The sequence below is a fragment of the Urocampus carinirostris genome, chromosome 20 (assembly GCF_059441175.1).
Source record: "Urocampus carinirostris isolate Australia breed hairy pipefish chromosome 20, RoL_Ucar_1.0, whole genome shotgun sequence".
NCBI classification, from domain to species: Eukaryota; Metazoa; Chordata; class Actinopteri; order Syngnathiformes; family Syngnathidae; genus Urocampus; species Urocampus carinirostris.
The window spans coordinates 14,588,363-14,611,387 of NC_142368.1; the positions used below are offsets into that span (position 1 = coordinate 14,588,363).

The following is a 23,025-nucleotide window of genomic DNA, read 5'->3' on the forward strand; positions in this document are numbered from 1 at the left end:
ACAGCAATTAAATACATTCACAAATTTATAATATCATATTCTAACAATATGAGGTTTGAACATTTTTTATCGACACTTTTAACAGCAATTAAACACATTCACAATTTCACCACATCGTATCCTAACAAGGTTTCCGGAGGTAAAGTGAATGCAGCAAGCCGTTTTCCCTGGTTCTAAAATCATTAAACAAAAACTTTTAAACCATTCAAACAACTAAATCACCAACTTTATAAGTTTGGTCTAAAGTCTTTACTTGCCTCTGTTGCAAAGTCTGACGTCACTCCGTTGTCACGACAACGGACCGCATACGCACATTTTAAAACCTTGGGTTTAAAATATACAACGTAAGACACTTACTCACTGTTCGCCCTATACAAGTGTAAAGACAACTAGTTCAGGATGAAATGTGGTCAAATATAATAATTTGAGCGTTTTTTTAACCCATTTTGGTTCATTTGTAATCTGAGGACGGTGGCGCAATGCATCATGGGCATTCTTGGTTTGGAAGTGGCGGGAACTATTTGGTCGTTGGTGATAACACCTTAGCAGGCTAGTAAAAAAATCTTCCCTAAATAAATAGAACATTTTTAAATTTGTAAAATGATTACTTTAAAACATGTATTTTATAGTACTTATTTTATAAAGGCCAAGTATGTAGTTTATATGCATAGTTAAACGAAATTAAATACATTCACAGAAGTGTAATCAGGAAATGACTTGGGAGGTAATCTATTTAGGGTATTTAAAGTGACAGTGTTTATTATTTAGCGCCTCATAGTGGCAAAAACAGAATTTATTTAAATAATGAGCAAAAATACATGAACTAAAAGTGCTTTAAAATACTCCTAAGTCGAGACATATTAATTTATTTTACACAACATGAGCCTCACCTATACGAAGCATGTATATTATCTGCCATTTTGTTGCAACAAAACCACCCAAAACCTCAAAATAAGAATGTGCAAAACAGGAATGTTATGACATCATTAAAAGCATACATATTTGATAAATAGATGTGGGCTTTTACTCCCCTGGGTAGAGTTAAAGAGCCTCATGGCATGAAGAAGACAAAGCACTAGTCCTGAAACAACCGTTTAAGATTCATTCAGTCATTCAAGGGTGAATTGACAATTACAAAATGAAACGGATTCAAACAAATGAGCAGAAATATAATCAATTGTTATCTAAGTATGCAATAGGAAATTAATACATATGACCTATGTTTAATAACACAGTGTACAAGCTTTAAGTTTACCGAGTATTTTCTTTTCAGGCAAGCCACGTTTAAAGAAGAGCAACGATGGCGTTATCACCTACCACATTCCGTTCAACATTAAACTTTTGGCATCTGAGGTAGGTGCTTTCAAACATTCACATTTTCTTCACACACAATGTAATTACCATAAATTCCGGACTATAATCCGCTACTTTTCCCCCTAACTTTCAACCCTGCGGCTTATTCCGTGATGCGGCCAATTGATGTCATTTTTCTAACGGCCGCTAGCGGCGCTCGAGTGTTACTACCATTAACTGCCCTGTCATAGCTATATTATTATTATTAAAGCTTTGAAAACTCTCTCAGTGAGAAACAAAAGATAAAAAGTCGTGAGAGAGGGGGAAAAGAAAGGGAGAGGAAGAAAGAAATCCAAGGAGAAATAGAAAGACAGAAGGAGAGAAAAGAGAAAAGGAAGTTAGAGCAAAAGAAGTTAAAAAGACACAGAGAGAAAAAGACAAAGAGCAACAAAGGGAGAGAAAAAGAGAGAGAGAAAAAAAGAGAGGGAGAGAGAGGGAGAGAAAGAGAGAGAAATACAACTACTGTGTCTTTGTGAGAAGCACCTGGCTTTGGCAACTTGATGTTGCCATATTTCAACCTGCAGCTTGTTTTTCTCTTGCGCTTCTCTGAGTGTTGTCTCGTGAGCCGGATTCAATCCCTTAGCGGGCCTGATGTGGCCCGCGGGCCGCCTTTTTGACACCTGTGCACGACACCATACTGGGACATCTAGTCATCACATCACATGTTACAGTGTCCCTTTAACATCATTGTGTATATTTGACTACATGGTCTTCCGTTTAATTTGGAGTGTACCTTTGTGTAAGAATGGTTACAAATAGTTTGAAAAGCTCATTCCAAATCTAAAAAAATTGTCCTTCTTAATATGATTTAAATTCTTAGGAGGAAAAGGACAAGTGGATGCTGCATGAGGTAGGACCAAGTGCGCCAGTGAAGAAGAGGAAGTCTGGTAAGAATAAATGGGATGACGCAACGGGAGCGGTGCAGGGATACCGAGTGAGGCGAGGCGACCTGTCTTACACCACCACCAGACGCTTGCAGGTACTGCATGACTGTCTTAGACCACCTAATATACAACCGGAGATCAAAATTAGAGAACTTATTCAAAAGGTTTACAACCAATGTTCCCTGACCGTTCACACAAAGTCGGTGAGCAACGCTTGAAACAACAGTGAGCAACAGCAATCCCAAGTGTGGCAACTAAATCATTATCAAACTTGACATCACGTTACATTTTGCTGAGTTTCCGGCAATGCAAAAATTTATTTCATTTTTGAATGAATTGACTCATGTATTATTGCAAAGGTTGTACGGCTTAAAAACGTCATTTGTTTTTACAAAAATTCTTGCACAAGATTCCCATTCTTTTTTCCTGGTATCTTTTGTCGCATAATACTAACATTTTTGGGGGCTTATTGAGTCGGTTGCACGATACATAACTATTTAATCACATTCTTTTAGTGGAAGTACAATGTTGGCAACAAGATTGACTTGATATAATTGGAAATTATTTGAATGCAACACAAACTTTTTCCCCCTTTTTTAAAAAAAAAAAAATCCTTTAAAAAACTCATTGTGTTTTTTTTTCCTAGCTGTTACTTTTTTCTTTTTGTTCTCTATTTACTTTTTTTTACCATTTTTCTTTTTTCTGGCTTTTTTCTAAATGTTTCCTTCTTTTTTCTTTTCCTTTTGTTTCTTTTTTTCTCAGCTTTTCACTACTTTTTCATTTTGGTATTTTTTTCTTTTTTGTTCTATTCCCCCCTTCCTTTAAGACATTTTGTGCACAATTTTACATAATATTTGGTCATATAGGGATGAAAGAAGCAAAAACAACCTGAAGAGCCGTTTAGGACCCGAAAGTTTCATTTAGTGATCCGAGCCGAAAAAGCCAGTTCTCGAAAAACTTCTTTTTCTCTTCCTTTTGTTTCTTTTTTTCTCAGCTTTTCACTACTTTTTCATTTTGGTATTTTTTTTTTGTTCTATTACCCTTGCCTTTAAGTCATTTTGTGCACAATTTTACATAAGATTTGGTCGTGTAGGGATGAAAGATGGTCGCTTTAGAACGGCCCACCATCTTGCTAAGTCAGTGAAACTGACAGAATTCCATTTAAATAGGGGGTTGACAGATATTCAAGTAAATTAGCACCATGTGCTAAATTAGGACCATAAAGTGAGAGCCACCTAGTACTTTTCTAATTTTGTTTAGTACATTTTTGGCAAAATACAGTTTTTTGTTGTTGTTGAAATGCCGTATCCATTCTGTGGAACAGTGTAGTAGCATAGTATAGACACAACATAGTGTCTTTAAAATGTTAAACAGTGAATATGGCATTTTTCAGAATAGTTCAATTGTTAGTAAAAGGTTGTCTAATTTTAAATTAGAATTATGTCATGACTTTGTTTTTTTTTAAAGGGAAAAATAGATGCAGAAATTCATGGGATACAAGAATTGATTGGACCTTTACTGGAAACGGAAAGGGTAAGCTTTAATGTGGGAGTAAACACACAGTATTTAAGGTTTATTGGCGCCTTTTTGTAATATGAATTAATTCGATTCTGAAGCACGGCGGCGCAGTGGTTAGTGTGTGTGCGGCACAGTTCTGGGGTTGTGGGAATCGAACCTCCTGTGTGGAGTTTGCATGTTCTCCCCGTGCTTGTGTGGGTTTCCTCCGGGCACTTGTTTCCTCCCACGTTTTAAAAACACGCACGTCAGGTTAATTGGCCGGTCCAAATTGTCCCTAGGTGTGAATGAGTGAGTTGTCTGTCTCTCTGTGTCCTGTGACTGTGTCCCCTGCCCACCGCCCGAAGATAGCTGGGATGGGCTCCAGCACCCCCGCGACCCGACTGAGGATAAGTGGTGCAGATAATGGATGGATGGATGGATAAATTCTGAAGCAGGAATCAACAAAGGCAGTACCTGCAGGCACCCCTCCTAAAAATAGCTCACCTGTGATGGGTCTTTTTTTTTTTGTTTTAATTTGATTTCTAGCCGTCTTTAGAAATCACTTAAATAATCAGTGTCTACAAATACATGATTACCTTTTCACATTTTTTAATACCATATAATCCGAAATATAACATGCACTAGATAAAAAGACACACCATCTCAAAGAGTATTTTGTGAGTTAATTTTCATATACAAGGCATTTATTGTGTGCTCTATATTCAGACTTTGAAGACCAATGATAATTGCAATGATTTCAAGCATTTTCAAGCACATCACCCAAAATTCAAGCATTTCCTTGACCTTGAAAACACAACATTAAATATCAAGCATTTTCAAAGATTTGGGTAGGGTTACTTTAACTTGATTACTTTCAATTACTTTTGGATTACTCCAATACCAAATATGCTAATAAAAGACAAAAAAAACTAAATATGAATAAAATTATGACTCACAACACGTGGTAAGCTTTCTCTCCTGGCTCTGATCTTTTTGATCTCCGGCAAAACGAACATCAAATGCGACAGAAACAAAATGAAAAGAAATCCAAACAGCTTGCCAACAGCATTTTTGCCGTTCCATGTATTCCGTTACTCCCCGAGCCTGCACAAAATTGAGTCATTTTATTCATATTTAGTTTCTTTTGTCTTTTATTAGCATATTTGGTTTTGGAGTCATCCAAAAGTCATTGAAAGTAATCCAGTTAAAGTAACCCTACCCAACCCTGTATACAAGGCATTTATTGTGTGCTCTATATTCAGGCTGCAAAGACCCATGATAATTGCAATGATTTCAAGCATTTTCAAGCACATCACCCAAAATTCAAGCATTTCCTTGACCTTGAAAACACAACATTAAAATTCAAGCATTTTCAAAGATTTCAAGCACCCGTACGAACCCCGATAAACACAACTTCCTTACGTATTCTTACTTGTTACCATGCAGGATGTTGTAACTTTCCTGAGCATATACGACAAAGACAAAGCGATGAAGAGAGAGGTGATGCGCAAATGTCTCCATGAGGACATTTGGGGATCTCTTCAAAAGAGGCTTGACCACCACATGGGCACCTGCAACCCAGCTGAGATAAAAATGCGCCAGAAGTTGTACCAACTTTACCTCAATCACGGAAACGCCAGGGTGCAGTGAACTTGAGTTGACGCAATACTTGTGCTGAACATTTGGGTTCATGTTGCCTTTCGCTTTCAGGGTTACGTGTTTCTGGATATGTGCGACCTGAAACAATACAATCCATATCTCCTCAACGGCAAACAGCCACACAAATGCCAGGTTAGTTGCGTTGTATGACTTTTTGATTTTTCTGTGTGCCCGACTGACATTATTCCCACACAGCTGAGGTTAGAAGAACTGAAAGAGAAGCAAGAGTTACTTGAGCATCCAAGACGGACTCGCTGTGATGCAGGTACAGTTTTATCCTTAAGCAATGTTCCCTCTGAGTTGCGCGCGTGCGCAATTGCGCACTGCCCGCACATTCTCAGCGCACAAGAAAATCTAGCCAGCGCAATGTTCCCTCTAAACTGCGTGTGTGCGCAATTAAGCACTACCCAGATCCTTTCCGCGCATAAGAAAATCTAGCCAGCTCACAAAAATCAGGGCTCCAAATTGCTAATTAAGAAGCCAATTAAGTCAAAGTTACAGTGCATGAAGGTAAAAATACACGGGTTCCCCTGACGTTGAGTTCTAAATGCGCTATTTTGAAGTCAAGGTCGAAGTAGAACGAAGTGAGTAAAGTCGGTAGAGTTTTTCGAGAAACCGGCTTCTTCGGCTCGGCTCACTATAATGAACCGGCTCTTTCGGGTCCTAAACGGCTCTTCAGGTTGTTTTGGCTTCTTTCATCCCAACATGACCAAATATTAAGTAAAATTATGCACAAAATGACTTAAAGTCAAGTGGAATAGAACAAAAAAGAAAAAAAATACCAAAATGAAAAAGTAGTGAAAAGCTGAGAAAAAAAGAAGGAAAAAATTCAGAAAAAAGCCAGAAAAAAAGAAAAGGGAACAAAAAGAAAAAAGTAACAGCTAGGAAAATATAAACACAATGAGATGTTTTGTAAAGGAATTTTAAAAAAATAGAAAAAAAAACGGGAAAAAGAAGAAAAAGTTTGTGTTGCATTCAAATAATTTCCAATTATAACAAGTCAATCTTGTTGCCAACATTGTACTTCCACTACAAAATGTGATTAAATACAGTTGTGTATCGTGCAACCGACTCAATAAGCCCCCAAAAATGTTAGTATTATGCGACAAAAGATAACAGGAAAAAAAAGAAATGGAAATCTTGTGTAAAGAATTGTTGTAAAAACGAGGTTTGTAGGCCATACAAGCTTTGGAATAGTACATTGGTCAATTCGTTCAAAAGTGAAAAATAATTTTCCATTGCCAGAAACTCAGCAAAATGTAACTTGATGTCAAGTTTTGGACATGTTTGATAATTACTTCATTGCCACACTTGGGATTGCCGTTGCTCACTGTTGTTTCAAGCGCTCACCGACTTTGTGTGAACGCTCAGACCCCGTAAGGAAAATGACAGGGAACATTGTCCTTGAGTCACAAATCTTATGCAATATAATCACATATTAAACAACATGATATGAAACGTTTCCGATTAGGATGCCAGTACAAGTGGATCACTCCAAGCCAAGATGGTGACTGTGGGACTTCTGTGCTGGATTCACTCCCTGTCAAGTCAGCAGAAAAGAGCACGAGTGGCGAAAGGACTTGGTATTACTATTATACGTCATTGCTTTTATATAGAACATTCAGAAATTGACATAAGAACACTGTTTTAGAAATTTAGTTGAAGTCTAAATGAGGGAAATCAAACTAGGCTCTGGTGATAGACCTTTTGTTCTGAGGTGGGCCAGATCAGGGAAAGAATTACGACAGCAAATTTTCAGCTTTGGTTTTCGGTATCATGGTTTATCATTCGTCCGACATTGGAAACCTACCCAACACATTATTTTTATGTTTGGCATTGAATGTGGTTCATTTTAACAGTTGAGTAAATGCCGTTTTACACCTGAGTCAACACACCACGCTATACAAACTCAACACTGCTGGAGAGAGTATTTAGTTTGCTTTTATTTTGAAAATCATAACTTGATAGAAATGACCTAGAGACATATTTGTTTTTTTGACATATTAAGAATTTTACGGCGGGCCAGATTATGTCATCCCGAGAGCTGTATGTTTGACATGCCTGGTCTTAAAGAAAAAGGGCACCTAACGTGATGCTAGCAAACATCACGTTTGGTCATTGTGATTTTCTAGGAAATTTGATTTCTAACTGATTAATTTACTGCATGAGCCTATTATAACCCTACTCCTTTTATTTGCAACCTAGTATTAATATTGTAATTACAAAGTAACAACTTGATCAGTATCTTTTGAATGCCTGATCAATTCTTCCAAAATTATCCTACAATTTATCTTTGTAAATAACTCAGTGCACTTATGCAGGGCAGATGCTTAAGGGGAGGGGTCTCAAACTCGTGGCTAATCCCGGCAGCAGTATAATAGTTTGAAGCCATCGCCTTTATATGAAGGTTAGAGGGACAGTGTATATTATTTAGCACCTTGTAGTGTTATAAAAACATTATTTAGAAAACAATAGATTGAAAAAATACGCAAAACTACATGAACTAGGATATTAACGTACATGATTTATAATACGGGCAGCACGGCGGAGTGGTGGTTAGCGCGTGTGCGGCACAGTTCTCAGGTCATGGGTTCAAATCCAGCTACCAACCTTCCTGTGCAGAGTTTGCATGATCTCCCCGTGCTTGGGTGGGTTTCCTCCGGGCACTCCGGTTTCCTCCCACATTCCAAAAACATGCCGGTCAAAATTGTCCCTAAGTGTGAATGAGCGAGCGAATTGTCTGTCCCTGTGTGCCCTGCGACTGGCTGGCATCCAGTTCACGGTGTCCCCTGCCCACTGCCCGGAGATGGCTGGGATGGGCTCCAGCACCCCCGCGACCCTACTGAGGATAAGCGGTGCAGATAATGGATGGATGGATGGATATTTGTAATACTCTTAAGTCGAGAAGTTTGCATTTATGTTTCATAACATTAGTCTCACCAAGAGAGAGCTGACCTAGTTGTCGGACATCTTGATGCTACGGGTACCCGAAAATACAAAAACCTGGTTAAGGGTCGGGGAAAACAATGCGAACAATAGTACGGTTTTGTAGCATTATGTTTTTTCCCCCAATGCACTTTATAGGACATGTTTTCAGGTGCACTATACAATACATCAAGTGGTCCAAAAACACACACTGTCCCTTTATTATAAGTACAGCCCAAGCAAATTATGGATGAATTTAATACTGATTAACTAGTTTATTTCCAAACTCATTCATAATATTTTCATTTTAAAAAAAAATTGCATATAAAACTTCATGAATGATTTGAGAACGGTGGGAGGTTTTTGATTATGGATTTTCTTTTGAAATACTTGATTTGGCCCAACCTCACCCAGACCCTCGCTCCGACAGCCCCCAAGTAGGGTGAGTTTGAAATCCCCGTTTTAATGGGTGACCGAACTTGTTTTAACCCAACTCTTAGTAAGGCCAACCTGGTAATAACATAATGGTAACATAGTATTACCAAGATCATGTGCTATTTTAGGAATGCATAGCAAATTGCTAGATCAGTAACATAAGTAGCTCTCAGCTTCAATAGAATTCCATGATAAATCAGTTTCCTGGACCGCAATGCAAACTACTGACACTTCAAAATTCTGAGATATGTTTTCAAAAAGATATTGATGAGAATGTTTACGATTGTGTAATTCCTTCTCCAGCCTGAACGTCATGTACCATGAACGTGAGAGCTCTGTACTGGACGGGACGTGCCACGATCCTGGCTGCTGGTTCTCCAGATGACAAGAGCAGTATTCACCTAACATCAGCCGATTATCTCAGCCTATTCACTCACCACCTGTCTATAAACACATGCACATAAGCATAAATTCACAAAACTAAAATAGAATTTGGAAGATATTGTACAACAGGGGTCGGGAACCTTTTGGACCCAAAGAGCCATAAAAGCAAAAAATGTTTTAAAAAGAAATTGAGAGAAAACCTAATTCTTCAGCACATTTTATTTCACTGTGTGTCATTTGATGATTTAACCATGTGTATGAAATGATAATACAGTGGAACCTCGGTTCTCGACCATAATCCGTTCCAGAACCCTGTTCGAAAACCGATTTGTTCAATCACCGAAATCGTTATTCCCATTAAAAGTAATGTAAAATCGTTTTAATCCGTTCCAACACCCTGAATGTTTACCATGAACGTAAACATGAAGCTAACCCAGGCTAATCGTACGTTCGCGTTAGCGTAATCTTCCGTACGGAAGATTACGCTAACATGAACGTGTAAAAATTAAAAAAAAGGATTATGAATAGGATTTCTTACCTTTGTGGTGGACGGTGGGGAGAGAAAAATCATCAAAAGTTTTTCAACCTCTTCCAAAACTTGCGGCAGTCGCTTGCTTATAGCGCTAACTTCCTTTGCCGCATCACTCGATTTCACAGCCTCCTTATTCTTTACTATCGTACTGATAGTAGGTTTAGCCATGCTGTATTCACTAGCAAGATCAGAAGTTCGTACACCTCTTTCATATTTAGCTATTATGTCTTTCTTAAAGGCAATAGTTGTACGAACAACTTGTCTTTTTTCACCTGTCCTGCTTGCACTGACCTTCTTCGGACGCATAATTAGGGGCTAAAACACCCGTACGCCGCTCAGCATCGCACCCTAACGTACCGGCGTTCGAACTCCGATTTTTTGACCAAACAGCGAAGCAAGAATTTCTCGAAATTTTTGGTCAGACTCCGATTTGTTCGAACTGAGAGGCGTTCGAAAACCGAGGTTCCACTGTAATGCCAAATGTGTCCCAAATCAATGTCAATATGCCATTTACAATTTGTCTTCCACCTTCAGTTAAGAGTGTTGAGGCCATTTTTTTCCATGAAATTTGTCCTTAATAACGGTTTCAAAACAATGTGCATGCAAAGTTCTTTTGTAAAAATGTCATAAATGACTGCAAACCATAAGCATATCGTCATATTAACTGCACTGAACAAGAGAGAGAGAAGGAAGTGCCTTGCGTTGTGTGCAGGGATCCGCCCACCTGTACTGCTCACCCAATCAAAGTCGTTTGCCAGCGTTTTTATTTATCAGGTGAGACGGTTTCTTATCGAACTTCTGCATGAAGTTGCTTCGACCAAAATCTGGAGGAAATCACTTGACTTTGGAACGCCACAGAGAGATATGTAATAGTTACATTATATTTCAGAGCCATATGTACTCATTAAAAGAGCCATATATAGCTCCCGAGCCATAGGTTCCCTACCCCTGTTGTACAACATGGCCCGTGGGATGAGCTGGATGAAGTGGCCGGGAATAGAGAGGTCTGGGATTCCCCACTGAGGCTGCTGCCCCGCGACCTGACCCCTGTTAAGAGGAAGAAAATGGATGGATGGATTTACAAGATAGACAATTTATTAATTGAACATGTGAATTTTTATACACAGTGACACTGTCTAAAAGCACGTCATTTCTGACTGATCACACAAACATAATTATTGGGTTGAATATCTCTTTGACATATCTGTACAAAAGTCTCACTTGTAAATTGATATCGAAATTGTAGCTAATTTTGTGACCTGAAAAAAATAATTAAAAGTATTTAAAAAAAAAACATTCTCCAGTGTTCTGCCATCCCTATTTCCAGTGTGAGAGGAGACGTTAATCATTTGGCTGGTGGCTCATAGAGCTGCAGGTCCAACTTGACCCAAACTTCTCCGGTGGGGACTTCGTGGAGGAGCAGGCGACGATTGGCGGCACCTTTATTCTCCATTTCCTTTTTGATGGTTGCCACGGGGACCTCAGTGCGACCCAGAAAATCTAATGGAAAAAAAAAAGTATGGCAGTATTTAACATAGTAACATTTTTTCCAGCAGAAGGTGTTAAACTTTAAATACAGCTTGCATCGAGAATTTCACTTATCTCGAACTCATTATCCCAATAAGAAATAAGCCAGGGTTGGGTAGGGTTACTTGAACTGGATTACTTTCAATGACTTTTGGATGACTCCAATACCAAATATGCTAATAAAAGACAAAAGAAAGTAAATAGGAATCAAATGATGACTCACAACACGTGGTAAGCTTTCTCTCCTGGCTTTGATCTCTTTGATCTCCGGCAAAACGAACATCAAATGCGACAGAAACAAAATGAAAATCAATCCAAACAGATTGCCAACGTCATTTTTGCCGTTCCATGTATTCCGTTACTCCCCAAGCCTGCACAAAACGGAGTCATTTTATTCCTATTTAGTTTCTTTTGTCTTTTATTAGCATATTTGGTATCGGAATAATCCCAAAGTAATTGAAAGTAATCCAGTTAAAGTAACCGTACCCAACCCTGGAAATAACAGAACCAATTATCGCAAATTCTGGACTAAAGAGCCCACCGAATTTAAAACCGCACGCGCAAATTTAGGAGAGAAACAGAATTTTGTCGTCGTATGAGCCGCACCATGTCATGAGGGAAATTTGCAGGGTTCGTACAGCTTTTTCATGGCGAAACTCAAGCACTTTTCAAGCACTTTCAAGGCCAATTTCTCAATTTTTCCAGTACCTACAACAAGAAACCCAGCGCCAATCAAAAGAACACTTTTGGTGTGACTTTGATGACTCAAATAAAGTGGACATCTTGCAGCTAGCGCATACTTTGCGCAATTTTGAGCTGTTCCTAACTATGACCTACGATCCTTTCTGCTATAAACTGACATAATTTCTGCTATTCTGATTCAAACAATATACGTGCAGCTTGGCTTCGTCACACTTGTTTACAAACACGCAGGGTTGGGTAGGGTTACTTTAACTGGATTACTTTCAATGACTTTTGGATTAGTCCAATACCAAATATGCTAATAAAAGACAAAAGAAACTAAATAGGAATAAAATGTAAAGCGCTTTGGGAAGTCATTGACTTGAAAAGCGCTATATAAATGCAGATCATTTCAGATAATTTCATTTCAAAATGACTACAGTTTGTGCAGGCTTGGGGAGTAACGGAATACAAAACGGCAAAAATGATGTTGTAAGCTGTTTGGATTTATTTTCATTTTGTTCCTGTCGCATTTTATGTTAGTTTTGCCGGAGATCAAAGAGATCAAAGCCAGGAGAGAAAGCTTACCACGTGTTGTGAGTCATCATTTGATTCATATTTAAGTTTATTTTGTCTTTTATTAGCATATTTGCTATTGGAGTTATCCAAAAGTAATTGAAAGTAATCCAGTTAAAGTAACTCTACCCAACCCTGCTAACACAGAAAGGGCATTGGGTAATAAGAGTTCAATACGGAAGGAAAAAATAGAAAAGAAAGTACTGTATGTCTAAAAACTGAAAAAAAATGAGCCAAATTAGGACTCATTTAAATGAAATTGATTGCTCCGAAGCAGACTGCATTCAATCTTTCGACTGCTGATCTTTTCCTTTTTCAATGATTTTCAAGCACTTCACCCAAAATTCAAGCATTTTTCTGATCTTGAAAACACAACATTAAAATCCACAGAGGAGGTCTACTGTTTACTGGACTCACCCACTGTTTAATGCGGTTTACTGCCGTCCGTCATGGTGTCGTCATATGGTTAGGTCATGTGTGTGCAATGATGGGAAATGCATGTGCTAATTGACAATTTAGCGCTATTCTCAAGCAGAAAGATAATTATTGGACAGTGATCTGTATAGAAAAGTCGTCCATTTCGTGTGGCAGTTCACTCGGATGCAAACCAGTAAGAGAACTGACCGTCAGGCGAGAACTGGTCCTTCTCAAAGACAGTAATGCAAAGCACATCCTGGTAGAGGTCTTTGACAAAAAACTGGCAGTTGAAGTTCCACTTTGGGTTGAGCGTGTTGCTAATGGCTCGTGACGTGTAGCACTGGGCCCCCATGGTCAGCTCGCAGTAGGGATTGCTCTTTCCTGTCAACAAGGAAAAAGATAAGATAGGAGTGACATACGATGACTATTATGATCAATGTTCCCTGTATTTTTCCCCGGGTCTGAGCGTTCTTTTTTCTCTTCCTTTTGTTTATTTTTTTCCTCAGCTTTTCACTACTTTTTCATTTTGGTATTTTTTTCTTTTTTGTTCTATTCCCCCTTCCTTTAAGTCATTTTGTGCATAATCTTAAATAATATTTGGTCATATAGGGATGAAAGAAGCAAAAACAACCTGAAGAGCCGTTTAGGACTCGAAAGAGCCGGTTTCTTTTAGTGAGCCGAGCCGAAGAAGCCGGTTCTCAAAAAAAACTCTACTGACTTGACTCAACTTTGTTCTACTTCGACCTTGACTTCAAAATACCGCATTTAGAACACAACGTCAGGGGAACCCTTGTATTTTTACCTTCATGCACTGTAACTTTGACTTAATTCGCTTCTTAATTAGCAATTTTGAGCCCTGATTTTTGTGAGCTGGCTAGATTTTCTTGTGCGCGGAAAAGCTCTGGGTAGTGCGCAATTGCGCACACACGCAGCTTAGAGGAAACATTGATTATGATCATTATCACCGTTGGGCTTGCAAGCTTTGAGCTCTTGGGCCTCTGAGACAGTCACCAGTAGCCTGCCGATGCCAGTTGTTTTTAGAGAGCGAGCTAGAAAACAGAGAGAAATGTCAACGTTGGTATGTAAACAAGAGAAAACAAGTGCAAAGAGTAACATTTTCACTAACCTTGATACGCCTTCTCTCGTTTTTTCTTCTCTGTCTCGATAAACAGCTCGGACGCCACTTTGATTTTCTGAACCCATGCTGCCCTGGAGAGTGGGTATCAACTGTCAAAATAGTCATGGATTTTGATCCTAGGCAAAATATGTGTATTCTAACTTTATTTTATTTGTTTGACTATAAGGGTTTTAATATAATACAAATTACATTTGTTGAATGCAGTGGGGATTTTTCACAGGGAAGGCTTGGGGTCAGTGTGGCCTAGACAAGAATGATGTTTACAGAAAAACAACAAGAACGGGAACAAGGGCTGACGTGGGAAAAGGAGACAAGTGTTCTGATAAGCTTTCTTGTTGTGAGTCCTTGGACATGGCAGCGCCTTTCGGCGAGGAGGTGGCGACTAGGTGAAGGTCACGTGAGGAGTCTGCCACGGGCGGAGTCTGCCACTGGCGGAGTCTGCCACGGGGGGAGTTCCTGGCCCGCCCATGGGGGTGGCCGACGCCCCGACGTGTGAAAAAGACGGAAGACGGCAGACGGAAGAAGAGAGACGGGAGCAGAGACGAGAGATGGGAGGCTCGACAAAGACTAATTAGACAATAATTCGGCTAAATTCGATGGAATTCACTTAATAAATACTTTAAGAAAATAAATCTGCCCCTGTGTGGAAAAGCCTGTCTCTTGTCAATATTTTCCCTAACTTGAGAAACGAGGATGCATTGTTAGGAGAATAAAGTTTGTGTTTGGTTAATGGAGTCAGATAACCAATTCGAACACTTTGGTAAACGCTACTTTTGTAATATAGATTTTTCCCGAACACAACTAATCCAAACCTCAATAAACACCCACCAGATCCAGCGATAGAAAGCCAGTTTTTCAAGCAGGGGTCTCAAACTCTGTTTAAACGGGGGCTGGTTTAGGTGTGGTTGGGCAAAATATAGTTTTCCAAAGTAAAAGCTCTGGTAACTAGAATGGCTGTGCGCCATTAGAGTATCACCCGCATTGAGAGGAGGATGATGGCTAAGCTGTCATCAATGACTAAGAACACCTTCACCGCTTATCCTCAGTAGGGTCGCAGGGGTGCTGGAGCCCATCCCAGCTATCTTCGGGCAGTGGGCAGGGGACACCCTCAACTGGTTGCCAGCCAATCGCAGGGCACACAGGGACAGACAACTCGCTCGCTCATTCACACCTAGGGACAATTTGGACCGACCAATTAACCTGACAAGCATGTTTTTGGAATGTGGGAGGAAACCGGAGTGCCCGGAGGAAACCCACGCAAGCACGGGGAGAACATGCAAACTCCACACAGGGGGTTTGATCTCACGACCTCAGAACTGTGCCGCACACGCGCTAACCACTGCGTTGCCGTGCTGCCCACCATTATATATTCTGGTTTTTATTTTCTATTTTTCTAAATAATTGTTTATACTTTTCATATTCTTAGCCGTTATTCATTATTCACTGTCTTACTACTGGAACAAAATAAATTTGCCCATTGTGGGACGAATAAAGGATTATCTTATCTCATCTTATCAATAAAAATAATTTTCAGCCAATTCGTGCGTGAGGCTACCTCCCAAAGGCACGGTTTAGGATGAAAGTTATATTATTATTATTAAAGCTTTGAAAACTCTCTCGATGTACCGTCTTTCTTTGTAAATATGTGTAATAGGTATTTGCAACAGTATATTTTTGTAATGTATTTATTTGAGACACTTATTCTGCACGAGCAAATTAAAAAGAGGGGCGGAGCAAACATGGGCTGATGGGAAAGTGGGGACTGGTAAAGGTGAGTTTTTGTGGACACGGACAATAATGGATATATATTTTTCCCACCCTTACCTTTGAAAATATACACTTTTTTTCCTTGGATTACTATCAACGGGCACCCAGAATCTGCAGGTCTGCAACAAATTTTTAGTACCTATATCATTTTATGTTCATTGAGGCGGCTGTGATTTTTGGACTGTGTGCTTCGATGAAGGACATTTAGTTTCAATCACGGGACTAAAAATTTGGCTTGGATTAATATCGTGTTTTTTTTATGTGGGTGCATGCTTTTTTGATGTGGGTGCATGCGGCTTATATACAGGTGCGGCTTGTGTATGGACAAAATAGGTTTTCCCCTTAAAATGTGATGGTTGCGGCTTATAATCAGGTGCGCTCTATAGTCCGGAATTTACGGTATTATAAATAAAGATTCTTATTTGGATTTAAAGTAGTGTCAAGTGTGATCACCTCTCATTCAAGGTGTCCGTCCTGAGGGAGTAAACACGGTCGATGTGCGAAACAAGAAACAGTGGTTCCTCGCTGGACGGGTCCGGCGGCATTTTGACCAAAACCTCGTTGAGGAAGAGCGGCTGTTGACAAAATAAAGAAAAAACAAGTGAAGCAAGTGATATCAAACAAGTGCGACCGCTTCTCACTTACAGTCTTGTACATCTTGAGCTGGATGTTGCTCTTAGGGCCGAACAACTTATCGGGCCCCGAGGAGGACAAGGATTTGGCTCCCTGCGTCAGGAGCAGGAAGTCATTGAAGAGGAACGCCCACAATTCCCGGCTGCTCTTGGTCTTGTGGAGGCGACCGCTGTGGAGCAGCTTGCGTGGGCCCAGACAATTGGTAAGCGAGTTAAACACCAAGTGCTGCCAAGGAAACAAAAAACAGAATTCTCACCGTCAGTGAGAGCCTTGAAAGAGGTTTTCAGAATTGAATTTTTTTTTTGATTGTCATTGATAACAACGTAGTGGACAATGAGCTTAGATGTGGAACCCCAGAAAAACACTATAAATTCTGGACTACAGAGCCCACCTGATTTGAAGCTGTATGCGCAAATTTAGGAAAGAAAATCAACTTTGTTGTTGTAGATGGGGCGGCAGTAGATGGAGGTAGAGCGCTCGTCTTGGGATCAAGGGATCCCAGTTCGAATCCCGGCTCGTCCGTTTTACATGTCGAAGTGTCCTTGGGTAAGACACTGAACCCCTAATGCCCCCAATATGCAGGTTAGCGTCTTACATGGCTGCAATACAAGGCCGCTATTGGGAAATGTGGAGCACATTGTAAAGCGCTTTGGGAAGTCATTGACTTGAAAAGCGCTATAGAAATGCAGATCATTTCAAATGCGGATCATTTAGAAGCTGCATCACATTTTAAGCTGCGGGCTTAAACAGCTATGAGAATGAACCTAATGACGTCCATTTCTTGCGTTTGAAACAAATCAGCAGGAAAATGTATAGTAAAGAAAAGTTACACATTGTGCTGCGATAAGCACATTAAAAATATATTTTTACTATTGGGCTGAAAACTCTGACGTCATATTAGGCTGTGATTAGTCCGATAACTGTCAGCCCAATAATTATCGTGTAGCCCTCCTTAGTTAGTAGCTCGGTAGCATAGATGGTAGGGCGCCCGCTCCGAGGTCTCGACCATAATCCGTTCCAGAACCCTGTTCGAAAACCGATTTGTTCGATCACCGAAATCATTTTTCCCATTAAAAATAATTTAAATCGTTTTAATCCGTTTCAACACCCTGAATGTTTACCTTGAATGTTTAATGTAAACTAAAGCTAAGGTCGCTGTTTCAAGCCTCGGCCGAGTCATACCTAAGACTTACAACATTGGTACTCATTGCCTCCCTGCTTGGCGCTCGGCATTAGGGGTTGGAATTGGGGGGTTTGGTCACCTAATGACTCCCAACACAGCAGTTGGGTCTAAAATGGCGGCGCCCTGTCTGGCTGCCGCTGCATCGGCTCGCTACAGTTTAACTGTACGGGTCAGGTGTAATGCCGCAATTATGTAATTCACGGTAAACCATCCTCGTCTTGCTCCTCATTATTGACGTCTTCAAGGGCTTCTTCCTAACATTTGAATCAAACCTCCATCTTCTGTCATACGGACATTTCGATCATAGTCCAATAGAATTGTCCTAGTCCAAGAGGATGCAGTTTACCTCGGCGCACAATTCCACCGGTCTAAATTTTACCTTTTGTACTCGAGTGCAGCTGGTGGTCGTTAGAAAAATTACTTAAATAAGCCGCTTCAATGAATAAGCCGCAGGGCTGAACATTTGGGAAAAGAGTAGCAGCTTATAGTCCGGAATTTACGGTAGGTGTACGAAGTGTTGAAGCCCCTAATTATGCCTCCGAAGAAAGTCAGTGCAAGCAGCAAAGTTGCTACAGGTGAAAAAAGAAAAGTAGTGCCTACAACTATTGCATTTAAGAAAGAAATAATAGCTCCACCGTCCACCTGCGCCTTCTGCTGACCACCACAAAGGTAAGAAATCTTATTCATAATTCTTTTCTTTATCCTTTTTTTTTTTACACGTTCATGTTAGCGTAATCTTTCGTACGGAAGATTACGATAACGCGGACGTACAATTAGCCTGGGTTAGCATTATGTTTACGTTGAACATTCAGGTAAACATTGAGGGTGTTGGAACGGAGCCCAACATTGAGGGTATTGGAACGGAGCCCCCTTTCCAATGAACCGCTCACCACTTGTTGTGGAGACCCGGGTGCTAAATGACTTGTAAACGACCTGATTTTTTTATTTTTACACGTTCATGTTAGCGTAAACTTTCGTACGAAAGATTACGATAACGCGGACGTACGATTAGCCTGGCTTAGCTTTATGTTAACGTTAAACATTCACGGTAAACATTCAGGGTGTTGGAATGGATTAAAACGATTTACATTATTTTCAATGGGAAAAATGATTTCTGTGATCGAACAAATCGGTTTTCGAACAGGGTTCTGGAACGGATTATGGTCGAGAACTGAGGTTCCACTGTATAGGCAAAAGTTTTTAAAAGGTAATGCTTGGAGACTGTCCTAAATTTAAATCCAAAGGGTCTCATCACCTCAATCGCTCCATCACACTGCACGTGGCTCTGGATCCACTCAAGGCGATCAGAGTTCTCCTTCTCCCTGACACCCTCATTGACCTGAGAGCACAGCTCCTCGGCCCGTTCCAGAGCCTCCCTCAGAGGCACGTGGTCCGCGTGGTGCTCGGGCGTGTGCTCCAGGATCTAAAAAAGAGATCACGCATGCTGTCCAAGACAAAGATGACGGTTGACTAAAATGAGTGTCGTTTACGCACGTTCTTGATGAGCAGAGGGTAGCGTGTGATTCTTTGCATGGGCTTGAGGAGGAAGCTGGACAGAGGCATTCCTTTGCAGCGATAGTTGGTGGCGATTTTCTGATCCACAGGGGAGACAGAGAGAGAAAGAAGTTTAGTGGGAATTCTTGAATAAAAAAAATGCCCAGTCTTATTTTTACAAAAAAAAGCATGCCATTATTCAGTATCTTTGATTTCTTCCAGTGATCAACTGAGTAAATAGAACATACAGCCATATCAGTAGTTGGCAGCAGATTACCTTTTTCTCATAAATTAAATTAAATTATTTGCTCGGAAGTTAGTAAAGGGAAATATCTGAAATAGCTTACTTTGTTTGCACAGCAAAATAATCAAAGAAATCAAATAAAAATGTCCAACCAACAATTATGAAGAGCTGTAATAATAAAGAAGTGCAGGTGTAAAGACAAGTTAGGTGCAGGTGGGCCATAGCCAGCCACTCCCCTCAGGTTGGCGCCCTTTCGAGGGAAGGGTGTGACGAAAATCTTGCACATAATTTTAATTGTTCTGTTCTTAATATAATATCACTTTAAATAATAACAATAAGAGGTGTTGTTTCTCCTCCAAAAACAAGGTAAAAATATAGTAAAACTATAAGAAGAAACTAAGATGGCGGCGCGCGCGAGTGCAGCGGCTTCAGGCTCTCCAGTTCGTCTTTTGTTTTTCAGTGTTCTTTTATCCCTCATATTTTCCCTTTGACTCTTTTCACTACAATAACATCTACAACATCCCGAGGGATATACAGAGACCACCGGATCCCCCTGGGTTATCTGCCTGCAGACAACGACGGAGCAAAAGTAAAAGGCTGCCGGTCGGGCCTAGGCTAAGAAGTTGACTACACGAACCAGCGCTTCCAAGCATGTTCCTAACCAACCGTCTCATTTTAGAGAACCGGCTTTTTCGGCTCAACTCATTAAAGAGAGCCGGCTATCAAACGGCTCACTTGCTTTGATGCATTTTATTATGAATTATGATGTTGTATAAAGAAGTTGAGAAAAAAAGGAAGTAGAAAAGGAGAAAATGGAAAAAAAGACAGGTTTGTGGTTATCCCTTTAATCGGTATATTACCAACAATAATTTGATGCAGAAAATGAATTAATAATTTGATGATTAAAACGGAATGAATATATAGATTTTTATTATATATTTGTTACCGATTTACAATTTCAACCTCGATAACACTAAATTTTGGGGAGCCATAGATCTCTGTTGGGACCCATCTTTTTTTGAGCACGCGAGTCCCCGGGACCCATCACTTTTCACAGCTAAAATGAACACTGTACATGTGTACAAGAATGACAATAAAGTATATCTGAATCTGAATTATAGATGCCTATGGAAGTGAATGAAACAATACATTTCACAGTGTCCAGGGTTGGGTAGGGTTACTTTAACTTGATTACTTTCAATTACTTTTGGATGACTCCAATACCAAATATGCTAATAAAAGACAAAAGAAACTAAATAGGAATAAAATGATGACCAGGGTTGGGTAGGGTTACTTTAACTGGATTACTTTCAATTACTTCTGGATTAATCCAATACCAAATATGCTAATGAAAGACAAAAGAAACTAAATATGAATGAAATGACAAAATTTTGTGCAGGCTTGGGGAGTAACGGAATACACGGAACGGCAAAAATGATGTTGGCAAGCTGTATGGATTGATTTTCATTTTGTTTCTGTCGCATTTGATGTTCGTTTTGCCAGAGATCAAAGAGATCAAAGCCAGGAGAGAAAGCTCACAACGTGTTGTGAGTCATCATTTGATTCATATTTAGTTTCTTTTGTCTTTTATTAGCATATTTGGTATTGGAGTCATCCAAAGGTCATTGAAAGTCATCAAGTTAAAGTAACCCTACCCAACCCTGTCAGTGTCGTACCTTGAGGAAGTTCTTGAAGTCTGGTTGATCATACATTTTGCTCTGCAGCAGGGCGGCAGCATTAAGCTGGCAAGAGCAAAAGCGAACGTAAGGCTGCATGTGCGTCAGCTCCGACGACAGCAGCTCGCCGATCAGCTGCACCGGCATGTTGTCTCCGCCCGTTTTCTTGCGCACACGCAGAGCCCTGAAAGCACATCCAAAGCGGCAATGATTTGGCCTGGAGGAACTCTCTATGTTGAAAGTACTCACTTGAGCAGTTTTGTGTTGCACATGATAAGTTCTCTCCAGTTAACGAAGATGACGCCCATCTCTGCATCTGTTAGTCGACCCGACTCTGACATGGGCTTGGAAAACACCTGGTCAAATTTCATAAAAAACGAATCTGTATTTATGACAACTCAAAAGTTGATATGTATTAGTTTAAAGAAAAAATAATCAGAAATGTCAAGAACAGGGGTGGGCAAACTACACCTCACGGGAAACATAATGCCCATCAAAGCTTTGTAATCCAACCCGGAAAAAAAAAGTTACAATATAATAAGGATATATATACTAATAAAAAATTATTGATTTGGTGGCAGTATTTTCCTTCCGCGTGTCCTCCCCCCATTAATAAATATATTTATCATGAGCACGGCGGCGCAGTGGTTAGCGCGTGTGCGGCACAGTTCTAAGGTCTTGGGAACCTCCTGTGTGGGTTCAAATCCAGCTACCGGACTTCCTGTGCGGAGTTTGTATGTTCTCCCCGTGCTAGCGTGGGTTTCCTCCGGGCACTCCGGTTTCCTCCCACATTCCAAAGACATGCATTTCACAGGATTGGCCGGTCCAAATTGTCCCTAGGTGTTACTGAGCGTGTGAGTTGTCTGTCCCCGTGTGCCCTGCGATTGGCTGGCAACCAGTTCTGGGTGTCCCCTGCCCACTGCCCTATGATTGCTGGGATGGGCTCCAGCACCCCCGTGACCCTACTGAGGATAAGCAGTGCAGCTGATGAGATGAGATGAGATCATGAGGCAATAACAGGTGCTGCACTCAAAGTCAAAATTCAAATAGCTGGTTACATTTTTATGTACTTACCAGTGCATGTTTTTTTTATTTGACCCCGATCTGTCTTTTCAAACACATGATAAGAATATTACTTTTTTCCATCTTCGCAACATGTTAAAATTCGCCCTATGCTGTCTCAGTCAGATGCCGAGATTATAATTCACGCGTTTGTTACCTCCCGTCTCGATGACTGTAATACACTACTCTCCGGTCTCCCGAAGTCCAAAATCAAGAGCCTTCAGCTGGTACAAAATGCTGCAGCGAGGCTTTTAACTAAGACAAGAAAGTTTGATCACATTACCCTGATTTTAGATAACCTGCATTGGCTCCCTGTTAGCTTTAGATGTGAGTTTAAGGTTCTGTTGGTAGTATACAAAATCATGCAAGGACTTGCTCCCTGATATCTTTCAGATTTAATTTCCCCCAATGTTCCGGTCCGGAGCCTTCGCTCTGAAAATGCTGGTCTACTAGTGATCCCAAGAGCCAAGAAGATTATGTTGACAATATCTGTGTATTATTTGCCCTCATGTCTGTTTTAGATCAGGGGATGGTGTCATAATAGTCTGTGGTTTGCAATAATCTGTGAGACTTTTTGTGATTAAGGGCTATACAAATAAGCATGAATTGACTTTTTAATCAAGTATTCCAGATTAAGTGCTTTAAAGAAGGACATAACATATTCACGCTTCCGTTAACCACCAGGGTGGTAGGGGCACCACCTGTGTGTCTAGGGCAAGTACAGCCTGGCATCACCCATCCTACATGCTGTTTTTTGGGTAAGGGTTTGCTCTCCCACATAAAACAGATAATACTGGTTTCCATGGTTACCAGTAGCAGGAAAAACCTCTTTATCTGACTTGGATAAAGCACCTTCATCATCTGGTCCTTTTCCGATTTTCAGTGTAAAGCGCCATCCTGCTCGGAACATGGGTTTCAACTGCCCAGTCTTATAATAATTATATTTGTAATCATAATA

At 40.3% G+C, this 23,025-nt stretch overlaps 2 protein-coding genes across 3 annotated transcripts in view; one reads left to right on the plus strand and one right to left on the minus strand.

The window, feature by feature from the left end:
• Positions 1-347: 347 nt before the first annotated feature.
• fam228a (family with sequence similarity 228 member A) lies at positions 348-10,974 on the plus strand. 2 transcript variants are annotated; one of them, XM_088325388.1, is made up of 9 exons: positions 348-549; positions 1,274-1,353; positions 2,174-2,332; positions 3,705-3,770; positions 5,181-5,375; positions 5,445-5,525; positions 5,589-5,658; positions 6,865-6,976; positions 9,057-10,973. In XM_088325388.1, exons 1-9 carry the CDS (start codon positions 480-482, stop codon positions 9,136-9,138), a joined length of 915 nt encoding a protein of 304 aa, XP_088181514.1. In that variant the 5' UTR covers positions 348-479; the 3' UTR covers positions 9,139-10,973. The 2 variants fall into 2 exon arrangements, with proteins under 2 accessions (XP_088181514.1, XP_088181515.1); XM_088325389.1 differs by lacking the exon at positions 3,705-3,770 and having other exon boundaries at positions 9,057-10,974.
• itsn2a (intersectin 2a) overlaps positions 10,747-23,025 on the minus strand; it is a 56,162-nt gene continuing 43,883 nt past the window's right edge. Inside the window, exons 29-38 of the mRNA XM_088325392.1 lie at positions 21,255-21,361; positions 21,006-21,189; positions 19,086-19,184; positions 18,847-19,014; positions 16,421-16,633; positions 16,229-16,350; positions 13,997-14,079; positions 13,836-13,919; positions 13,078-13,251; positions 10,747-11,169 (exon numbers count right to left, since the gene is read on the minus strand). Of these exons, the coding sequence (XP_088181518.1) occupies positions 11,015-11,169; positions 13,078-13,251; positions 13,836-13,919; positions 13,997-14,079; positions 16,229-16,350; positions 16,421-16,633; positions 18,847-19,014; positions 19,086-19,184; positions 21,006-21,189; positions 21,255-21,361 (1,389 nt within the window). The 3' untranslated portion in view covers positions 10,747-11,014. The remainder of the gene's footprint in view (positions 11,170-13,077; positions 13,252-13,835; positions 13,920-13,996; positions 14,080-16,228; positions 16,351-16,420; positions 16,634-18,846; positions 19,015-19,085; positions 19,185-21,005; positions 21,190-21,254; positions 21,362-23,025) is intronic.